The sequence below is a fragment of the Hypomesus nipponensis genome, chromosome 19 (assembly GCF_054491055.1).
Source record: "Hypomesus nipponensis isolate SF chromosome 19, ASM5449105v1, whole genome shotgun sequence".
NCBI lineage: Eukaryota > Metazoa > Chordata > Actinopteri > Osmeriformes > Osmeridae > Hypomesus > Hypomesus nipponensis.
The window spans coordinates 1,038,112-1,048,799 of NC_140379.1; the positions used below are offsets into that span (position 1 = coordinate 1,038,112).

The following is a 10,688-nucleotide window of genomic DNA, read 5'->3' on the forward strand; positions in this document are numbered from 1 at the left end:
CTGGTGTGTGTGTGTCCTGGTGTGTGTTCTGGTGTGTGTCCTGGTGTGTGTGTGTCCTGGTGTGTGTTCTGGTGTGTGTGTCCTGGTGTGTGTCCTGGTGTGTGTGTGTCCTGGTGTGTGTCCTGGTGTGTTTGTGTCCTGGTGTGTGTCCTGGTGTGTGTCCTGGTGTGTGTGTGTTCTGGTGTGTGTTCTGGTGTGTGTGTCCTGGTGTGTGTCCTGGTGTGTGTGTCCTGGTGTGTGTGTGTTCTGGTGTGTGTCCTGGTGTGTGTGTGTCCTGGTGTGTGTGTCCTGGTGTGTGTGTGTCCTGGTGTGTGTTCTGGTGTGTGTTCTGGTGTGTGTGTGTTCTGGTGTGTGTGTCCTGGTGTGTGTGTCCTGGTGTGTGTGTCCTGGCGTGTGTTCTGGTGTGTGTGTGTCCTGGTGTGTGTTCTGGTGTGTGTTCTGGTGTGTGTGTCCTGGTGTGTGTTCTGGTGTGTGTGTCCTGGTGTGTGTCCTGGTGTGTGTGTCCTGGTGTGTGTGTGTTCTGGTGTGTGTCCTGGTGTGTGTGTGTCCTGGTGTGTGTGTCCTGGTGTGTGTCCTGGTGTGTGTGTGTCCTGGTGTGTGTTCTGGTGTGTGTTCTGGTGTGTGTTCTGGTGTGTGTGTCCTGGTGTGTGTTCTGGTGTGTGTGTCCTGGTGTGTGTCCTGGTGTGTGTGTCCTGGTGTGTGTGTGTTCTGGTGTGTGTCCTGGTGTGTGTGTGTCCTGGTGTGTGTCCTGGTGTGTGTGTCCTGGTGTGTGTGTCCTGGTGTGTGTGTCCTGGTGTGTGTGTCCTGGTGTGTGTCCTGGTGTGTGTGTGTCCTGGTGTGTGTCCTGGTGTGTGTGTGTCCTGGTGTGTGTCCTGGTGTGTGTCCTGGTGTGTGTGTGTTCTGGTGTGTGTTCTGGTGTGTGTGTCCTGGTGTGTGTCCTGGTGTGTGTGTCCTGGTGTGTGTGTGTTCTGGTGTGTGTCCTGGTGTGTGTGTGTCCTGGTGTGTGTGTCCTGGTGTGTGTTCTGGTGTGTGTGTGTCCTGGTGTGTGTTCTGGTGTGTGTTCTGGTGTGTGTGTGTTCTGGTGTGTGTGTCCTGGTGTGTGTGTCCTGGTGTGTGTGTCCTGGTGTGTGTTCTGGTGTGTGTGTGTCCTGGTGTGTGTTCTGGTGTGTGTTCTGGTGTGTGTGTCCTGGTGTGTGTTCTGGTGTGTGTGTCCTGGTGTGTGTCCTGGTGTGTGTGTCCTGGTGTGTGTGTGTTCTGGTGTGTGTCCTGGTGTGTGTGTGTCCTGGTGTGTGTGTCCTGGTGTGTGTCCTGGTGTGTGTGTGTCCTGGTGTGTGTTCTGGTGTGTGTTCTGGTGTGTGTTCTGGTGTGTGTGTCCTGGTGTGTGTTCTGGTGTGTGTGTCCTGGTGTGTGTGTCCTGGTGTGTGTGTGTTCTGGTGTGTGTCCTGGTGTGTGTGTGTCCTGGTGTGTGTCCTGGTGTGTGTGTCCTGGTGTGTGTGTCCTGGTGTGTGTGTCCTGGTGTGTGTGTCCTGGTGTGTGGTGCAGGAGGGCGGTGGTGCAGCTGGACATGGCCCACACCAGGAAGGCTCTGGTGGTTCCTGCCTTTGAGACACTCAGATACAGACTGTCCTTCCCCAAGTCCAAAGCAGAGCTGCTCTCCATGCTGGACATGGGGACACTCTACACCTTCAGGTACGCAAGCAGCTCATTGGTCAGGCTGAGTGGATCAGCTGTCATTGACAGGTGTCCAACATGTCAGGGATGATGTTATTTTATAGATTATTGTTTGGCTTCATGTTGGTCAGCCTCTGGCTCCTGTTGCTAGGTACCACGTCTGGACCAAGGGCCACGCCCCCACAGACTACGCCAAGTGGCGTACGGCGACCACGCCCTACCGGGTGGAGTGGGAGGCGGACTTTGAGCCGTACGTGGTGGTGAGGAGAGACTGTCCTGAGTATGACCAGCGCTTCGTCGGCTTCGGCTGGAACAAGGTGGCCCACATCATGGAGCTGGACGCACAGGTACCGTGTTAGTGTGGAGGGAGGGGGTGGGGGGAGGAGGTGTGTGGGGGGAGGGGGAGGTGTGTGGGGGAAGGGGGAGGAGGTGTGTGGGGGGAGGGGGAGGTGTGTGGGGGAAGGGGTGTGGGGGGGAGGAGGTGTGTGGGGGGAGGGGGTGGGGGGGAGGAGGTGTGTGGGGGGAGGGGGAGGTGTGTGGGGGGAGGGGGAGGGGTGTGGGGGGGAGGAGGTTTGTGGGGGGAGGGGGAGGGGTGTGGAGGGAGGGGTGGGGGGGAGGAGGTGTGTGGGGGGAGGGGGAAGGGTGTGGGGGGAGGGGTGTGGGGGGGAGGAGGTGTGTAGGGGGAGGTGTGTGGGGTGAGGGGGGAGGTGTGTTGGGGGGGAGGTGTGTGTGTGGGGTGAGGTGTGTGTGTGTGGGGTGAGGTGTGTGTGGGGTGAGGTGTGGGGGGGGAGGGGTGTGTGTGTGTAGATACAGAGGTACCTTGATTGTGTGTGTGGATGCACAGGTTCCATCCACAGGAGTTAAGCCCACTCGTTAAGAGGGCTGCTGGATTTTTTGTGGTTTTCAGTTCATCCTCAAAGGCTTTGAGTCTTCAGAAGACACAGCCTTGTACTGCTTGGTAGTTGATTAAGATTACTGATGCACAGATTAGACCCAATTAGATTTTATGCACGCTCATGTTTGAGGAATAATAGATGTTGTAATGGAGTAAATATCAGTGATACATCTGTTCTGCTGCTTTCCTTGTTAAGTTATATCTCCAATGAGTTAGCTTAACACTTTACATGAAAGTTACATGATGTAGTATAGATACTTTCTGCTGTTCGCTTCTTTGCTCTTTCTGCTACTTTTGCTGCTTGTGTTTTTATTATATACATATATTTTTGTTCATTTGAAGTTGTATCAATGCTGCACTGTAGATGCATGACATGTGACACCAGGTTAACGTCACACGAGTCAGTAAATCTGTCCTGGATGTGGTTTCTCCCACAGGAGTATGAGCTGACCGTTCTTCCAAACGCCTTCATCATCCACATGCCTCACGCCCCCAGCTTCGACATCTCCAAGTTCCGCTCCAGCCCCGCGTACCGCTCCTGTCTGACCACCCTGAAGGACGACTTCCACCAGGACATGTCCCGCAAGTACGGCTCTGCCGCCCTCAAGTACCTCACAGCCCAGAGGAACATCTAGCCTCCCTGGTGCCCCGGGGGGGGGGGGGGGGGGCCGGGGGGGAGCCCCAGCCGTGCGACGGAGCGGGCTGGGTGGAGCTGCTGTCTGCAGGGGGGGACACTGCACTGGGGGCTGCTGAGGGACACAAGGGTCCTCACCTCACAACCTGAACTGGAACAGCTACAGTCTGACATGAAGGACTCACCTGACGGATTTACCAAACACAAAGGGTGACTTCATGCTTTGAGGATTTGGATCTGCTGGATGTCAGGATTCTGTTTGACAATCAGGCCTCTTTCTGATATGCAGAGCTGATCTGTGGAGAACTGGAGGGGTGGAGGACTGGGGGGGTTGAGGAGAGCTGCAGGCTGTGTCACATCAGAATCAAGCCACATCTGACCCACAGGAATGAAACTCTGGTCTCACGTACAGACAGGCACATTTAAGCCTTATGATTTTCCATAATATTTAATAAGATATTTAAAGAGTATTTTTATTTCTCGTGGTGCAAATGATTCTTAATGGAGAATGATCCATGGCAAAAACGGTACATGCTTTGATCAAAACATGTTGCATAATTATAATGTTTTATTTAATTTAAATAATTTCTTTATTTTTTGCCCCTCTAGTTAAGAACATACTCTGTACATCTGGGTGTGGATTATTCTGGAAAATCAGTTTGTGTGGAAGGGTGGTAATGCTGAACTGTACACTGGTGAAGTGAAACACAATCCACTATTGCAGAGACAAATTAAACAGACTTATTCAGGATTGAATGCATTTTCTAGTTCCTGTATTTGATAAAAGGGTAGTAAAGCTGCCAGTTCGGTACTTGAACAGGTGACAGGCTTGTCATAAACAGTTCTCTTCCTAAATTAACTGGAACTTAATTGTCCATGATAAGATATCAAACATGACACATGGTTTCGATGAAGCTATTTTAGTCTCCAGATGTGAGTGCTCTGCAACACGATCAGTTCACCAGGGTACATGTAATATGTACTCACATGTGACTGTGTGTGGTTCACCAGGGTACATGTAATATGTACTCACATGTGACTGTGTGTGCGCAAGTGTGTGTGTGGTCTCCCATCTCTTTCATCTGTCGTCACATTGATAAACTTCATCTCACTTCATCTCTCCTCATCTCTCCTCATCTCTCCTCACTCCATCGATCCTCTCCATTCTAAAGAATTGCACTACATACTTGATAGTGTTGACAGACATCACGAATATCTGCTGATATTCTCTGACTGATTGTGTACATCCAAATTCTGCCACCTTTCTCCACTTCTCATCTCCTCTCCTCCTCTCATCTCCTCTCCCCTCATCTCCTCTCCTCATCTCCTCTCATCTCCTCTCCTCTCCTCTCAATCTGTATTATATATGGGACAAAAGGTATATAAATAAACTATTACTATCATGTGACTGTCAACAAGCAACACTGGACGATAACAGGACTCGTCTTGATGCATCTGGAGTCATGGGGTCACCAGAGAGAACTCAACACGGGTTACCATAGGGACGCGTATGCAAATCTATCAGGACCCCCCCCCTGCCTGCAGTAAAGTTAGTGCCTTTGCTGTGAAGAGTGATTGTACTGTGGTGCGTACCAGTGGGACCTGGATGTAGTCAGGCTCGCTTTAATATCGGTGACTCAAATCAATCATATTTTTCTATGTAGGGGGACAAAGTGCTTTAAATAAATCAGATCTTTTTTCAAACCGTTTTTTTTGTCCTGAGTTTGTTACTTTGTGATGTTGAGCAGATGAGAGATGTAGATGAGCTCTCAGCTGGAGGCTGGGCCATCGTCAGACGTTTAATGATCATCATTACTGTTCAACAACTAGCTCTGTCATCTTTTCTTGTATGAATGTAATGTCTGCACTGACATTTACTCCCAAAAGCACACACACACACACACACACACACACACACACACACACACACACACACACACACACACACACACACACACACACACACACACACACACACACACACTGATCTACTCAGGATGCAAACAAAAGCCAACTGTTACCCCGTCAGTGGTTTTGTACAGTGACGTTTATTACAGTGCTGGGAAATGGCTTTTCTTAAGGTAATGATGTGCTCTCACAAAGCAGAGGCCCAAACTGTGAAGCCAAGCTCTCATCCCCCTCCTGTGTGTGTGGGAACCAGCCAGCCATTACCATGGGAACCAGCCAGCCATTACCATGGGAACCAGCCAGCCATTACCATGGGAACCAGCCAGCCATTACCATGGGAACCAGCCAGCCATTACCATGAGAACCAGCCAGCCATTACCATGGGAACCAGCCAGCCATTACCATGGGAACCAGCCAGCCATTACCATGGGAACCAGCCAGCCATTACCATGGGAACCAGCCAGCCATTACCATGGGAACCTTCCGGAAGACCTAGAAGATGAGTTGCGGCTCCTTTGCAGTGGCAGTATGTTCTACCACATATGGATGTTTCAAATGTACATACAGTAAGTCAGAGTTGGGAAGTATCGTGTATATACAATTGTATTTAAGTAGATTTTTCTGGCATCAGTACTTTACTAAGAAAAAATAAAAAAGGTTTTATTTGTAACTCCTTCAAATTTGTACACAATTATCTGTACTTTCTACTTCTTACATTTTCAAGCCGGCTTGTTACTTAAAAATATTTTCGAATAAAATGTTCGAAATAAAAGTTTGCATCATTGATAAGTACCTGATGAGGACTCTACTTTACTCTGGCAGCCACCAGGTACAGTCATAGACCACCAGATTCAGTCATAGACCACCAGGTACAGTCATAGACCACCAGGTTCAGTCATAGACCACCAGGTTCAGTCATAGACCACCAGGTACAGTCATAGACAACCAGGTACAGTCATAGACAACCAGGTACAGTCATAGACAACCAGGTACAGTCATAGACCACCAGGTACAGTCATAAACCACCAGGTACAGTCATAGACCACCAGGTACAATAATAGACCTATCACGGGAATCCAATACTGGAGTCACTGACAGGATCAATGTTTGTGTGCAGAGCTGAAAAACTCAACTAACTCCCACTCGCACCTCCCAGCCCTCTCCTCTGCTGATCAATAGCAGTAAACATCTTCCCACTCCACCCTCCCCAGCCCTCCCGGCCTTCTCCTCTCCCCCTCCCAGCCCTCTCCTCTCTCCCTCCCAGCCCTCTCCTCTCCCCCTCCCAGCCCTCTCCTCTCAGCCTCCCAGCCCTCTCCTCTCTGCATCCCAGCCCTCTCCTCTCTCCCTCCTAGCCCTCTCCTCTCTCCCCCTCCCAGCCCTCTCCTCTCCCCCTCCCAGCCCTCTCCTCTCTCCCTCCCAGCCCTCTCCTCTCCCCCTCCCAGCCCTCTCCTCTCTCTCAGCCTCCCAGCCCTCTCCTCTCCCCCTCCCAGCCCTCTCCTCTCTCCCTCCCAGCCCTCTCCTCTCCCCCTCCCAGCCCTCTCCTCTCAGCCTCCCAGCCCTCTCCTCTCTCTCTCTCCCTCCCAGCCCTCTCCTCTCAGCCTCCCAGCCCTCTCCTCTCTCTCCCTCCCAGCACTCTCTTCTCTCCCCCTCCCAGCCCTCTCCTCTCAGCCTCCCAGCCCTCTCCTCACTCCCTCTCCGGCAGCAAGACCTCGTGTTAGAGGCAGCCAGACAGCCAGTTGAATGCGTTGAGAGGATTTGGCTCTAAATGGGAATTGGCAAATGTTCTGTCCCTGAGTGCCGTGTGCTAGATTAGAGAATCATTTAGTGCTGTAATCACTGGAATCCTGTTATCTGGGCCTGCCACACACACACACACACACACACACACACAAACAGACCCCTAACGCCACAGACACACACTCTTCATGGCACAGAAGCACACACAGGCACACACCTGGGTGTGTGGCGTAAGAAAAGAGTGTGTGTGTGTATGTATGAAGGCCTGGCTGTAGGGTCTCTCCTTCAGGACCAAACAGCACCAGGAAACCAGTCAGCAGGTTAGGGTTCAGGAGCAGAACCACAGTCAGCAGGTTAGGGTTCAGGAGCAGAACCACAGTCAGCAGGTTAGGGTTCAGGAGCAGAAACACAGTCAGCAGGTTAGGGTTCAGGAGCAGAACCACAGTCAGCAGATTAGGGTTCAGGAGCAGAACCTCAGTCAGCAGGTTAGGGTTCAGGAGCAGAAACACAGTCAGCAGGTTAGGGTTCAGGAGCAGAAACACAGTCAGCAGGTTAGGGTTCAGGAGCACCAACACAGTCAACAGGTTAGGGTTCAGGAGCAGAACCACAGTCAGCAGGTTAGGGTTCAGGAGCACAAACACAGTCAGCAGGTTAGGGTTCAGGAGCACAAACACAGTCAGCAGGTTAGGGTTCAGCAGCACAAACACAGTCAGCAGGTTAGGGTTCAGGAGCACAAACACAGTCAGCAGGTTAGGGTTCAGGAGCAGAAACAGTCAGCAGGTTAGGGTTCAGGAGCACAAACACAGTCAGCAGGTTAGGGTTCAGGAGCACCAACACAGTCAGCAGGTTAGGGTTCAGGAGCAGAAACAGTCAGCAGGTTAGGGTTCAGGAGCACAAACACAGTCAGCAGGTTAGGGTTCAGGAGCACAAACACAGTCAGCAGGTTAGGGTTCAGGAGCAGAAACAGTCAGCAGGTTAGGGTTCAGGAGCAGAAACAGTCAGCAGGTTAGGGTTCAGGAGCACAAACACAGTCAGCAGGTTAGGGTTCAGGAGCACAAACACAGTCAGCAGGTTAGGGTTCAGGAGCAGAAACAGTCAGCAGGTTAGGGTTCAGGAGCAGAAACAGTCAGCAGGTTAGATATGGGAGTGAAACTCTTTCGTATGGAGGAGGTGCAGCTGGATCGACTGACACACATGTTAACCATGACAATGAGAGATGCACTTGACCTGTAATGAACCTTCCTCGCTCCCTCCCCTGCTCTGATTGTTACACACCACCATGTGTACACACACACACACACAGGCCAATAAGGGAAGGCTGATCAGAGCAGAATGAAGTCATGTTAACATCCCTCTGAAAATGTTCTATTCATTCAGCCAATGGCATGCTTCTGTCTGGTTAGAACACAGGAAGGCTTTCAGAGCTGCATGGCAAAGTGCCAATTATGTTGTAGATAAGATCATTGTTGAGAAGGGCATGAACACCGTGATTTCAGAGTAATCTGGAGAGTGTGAGCTGTCAGAGTGAAGAGACTGCCCCCCTCCCCTCCTACAGTCTATGTGTGTGTGTGTGTGTGTGTGTGTGTGTGTGAGAACATGCTTACTTGCAGGAAACCGAGAGCTGATGAGTGTGAGGTGACTTACCCCCCTCCTCTCTCCTCTCCTCCTCCTCTACTCCTCTCTCCTTTACTCTCTCCTTTCCTCCTCCTCTACTCCTCTCTCCTCTCCTCCTCCTCTACTCCTCTCTCCTCTACTCTCTCCTCCTCCTCTACTCCTCTCTCCTCTACTCTCTCCTCTACTCTCTCCTCTCCTCCTCCTCTACTCCTCTCTCCTCTACTCTCTCCTCTCCTCCTCCTCTACTCCTCTCTCCTCTACTCTCTCCTCTCCTCCTCCTCTACTCCTCTCTCCTCTCCTCCTCCTCTACTCCTCTCTCCTCTACTCTCTCCTCTCCTCCTCCTCTACTCCTCTCTCCTCTCCTCCTCCTCTACTCCTCTACTCTCTCCTCTCCTCCTCCTCTACTCCTCTCTCCTCTCCTCCTCCTCTACTCCTCTCTCCTCTACTCTCTCCTCTCCTCCTCCTCTACTCTACTCTCTCCTCTCCTCCTCCTCTCTCCTCTACTCTCTCCTCCTCCTCTCTCCTCTCCTCCTTCTCTCCTCCTCCTCTCCTCCTCTCCCCCTTTCTCCTCCTCTCCTCCTCCTCTCTCCCCCTCCTCTCCTCCTCTCTCCTCTCCCCTCTCTCCTCTCCTCCTCCTCTCCCCCTTTCTCTTCCTCTCTCCTCTCCTCTCTCCTTCCTTCTCTTCTCTCCTCCTCCTCTCTCCTTCCCCCTCCTCTCCTCCTCCTCTCTCCATCCTCAGAAGCACCCACACTCTGTCACTCGCTGACATGTGCAGGAAACTGCTGTGTGTCGAGGACGGGGGCTGTCTCTCCTCCACCCTACTCACCACTATCTTATGATTACCTGAATGTTATGGGAGAGTTTTGATGATGTTTATTTCCTGTCAGCATTATCTACCAGAAAACCTTTCCTCAGCGTTTCAAGCCATGCTTTAGTTACAGTCTGACGTCAGCCTACAGCCCCCCTCGCCCCTCCTAAAGCCCCCCTCCCCCCCCCTCACCCCTCCTCCCCCCCTCTCCCCCTCCTACAGCCCCCCTCGCCCCTCCTACAGCCCCCCTCGCCCCTCCTACAACCCCCCTCGCCCCTCCTAAAGCCCCCCTCGCCCCCTCACCCCTCCTACAGCCCTCCTCCCCCCCTCACCCCCTCCTACAGCCCTCCTCCCCCTCTCCCCCTCCTACAGCCCCCTCCCCCCTCCTACAGCCCCCTCACCCCTCCTACAGCCCCCCTCACCCCTCCTACAGCCCCCCTCCCCCCTCCTACAGCCCCCCTCACCCCTCCTACAGCCCCCCTCCCCCCTCTCCCCCCCTCTCCCCTCCTACAGCCCCCCTCCTCCCCTCTCCCCTCCTACAGCCCCCCTCCTCCCCTCTCCCCTCCTACAGCCCCCCTCCCCTCTCCTACAGCCCCCCTCCCCCCTCCTACAGCCCCCCTCCCCCCTCTCCCCTCCTACAGCCCCCCTCTCCCCCCATCTCCCCTCCTACAGCCCTCCTCGCCCCCTCACCCCTCCTACAGCCCCCCTCCCCCCTCTCCCCTCCTACAGCCCCCCTCCCCCCTCTCCCCTCCTACAGCCCTCCTCGCCCCCTCACCCCTCCTACAGCCCCCCTCCCCCCTCTCCCCTCCTACAGCCCCCCTCTCCCCCCATCTCCCCTCCTACAGCCCTCCTCGCCCCCTCACCCCTCCTACAGCCCCCCTCCCCCCTCTCCCCTCCTACAGCCCCCCTCCCCCCTCTCCCCTTCTACAGCCCCCCTCTCCCCCCATCTCCCCTCCTACAGCCCTCCTCGCCCCCTCACCCCTCCTACAGCCCCCCTACCCCCCTCACCCCTCCTACAGCCCCCCTCCCCCCCTCTCCCCTCCTACAGCCCTCCTCACCCCTCCAATCCTCACCCTCCAACCTTAACACTTAAAACGTAACCCTCTCGTCTCCTCCTCTCTGTTTGTCCTAAACATCACAGGGCTCTGAGGAGCAGAGAGCCTCTTGGAGCCTGGGTCTCCTCATTAGGGAACTGGAACAGGGACTGGCTCTTATTATAAAAGATAGAACATTGATCGTGTTTTAGGATGAATGCTGATGTTGTGCCTGGCTGCTCTCTGGTGTGTGTGCTAGCGAGAGCGTGTGTGTGTGTGTGTGTGTGTGTGTGTGTGTGTGTGTGTGTGTGTGTGTGTGTGAGCGTGTGTGTGTGTGTGTGCTGTAGTAATGATGACACGGTGAACAGGGTGCCTCAGGCCTTGATG

At 53.4% G+C, this 10,688-nt stretch overlaps 1 protein-coding gene across 1 annotated transcript in view; it reads left to right on the forward strand.

Moving 5' to 3' along the window:
- Positions 1-4,909, forward strand: part of large2 (LARGE xylosyl- and glucuronyltransferase 2) — a 31,759-nt gene extending 26,850 nt beyond the window's left edge. Inside the window, exons 13-15 of the mRNA XM_084681776.1 lie at positions 1,543-1,689; positions 1,823-2,018; positions 3,004-4,909. Of these exons, the coding sequence (XP_084537902.1) occupies positions 1,543-1,689; positions 1,823-2,018; positions 3,004-3,201 (541 nt within the window). The 3' untranslated portion in view covers positions 3,202-4,909. The remainder of the gene's footprint in view (positions 1-1,542; positions 1,690-1,822; positions 2,019-3,003) is intronic.
- The last annotated feature ends 5,779 nt before the right edge of the window (positions 4,910-10,688 follow it).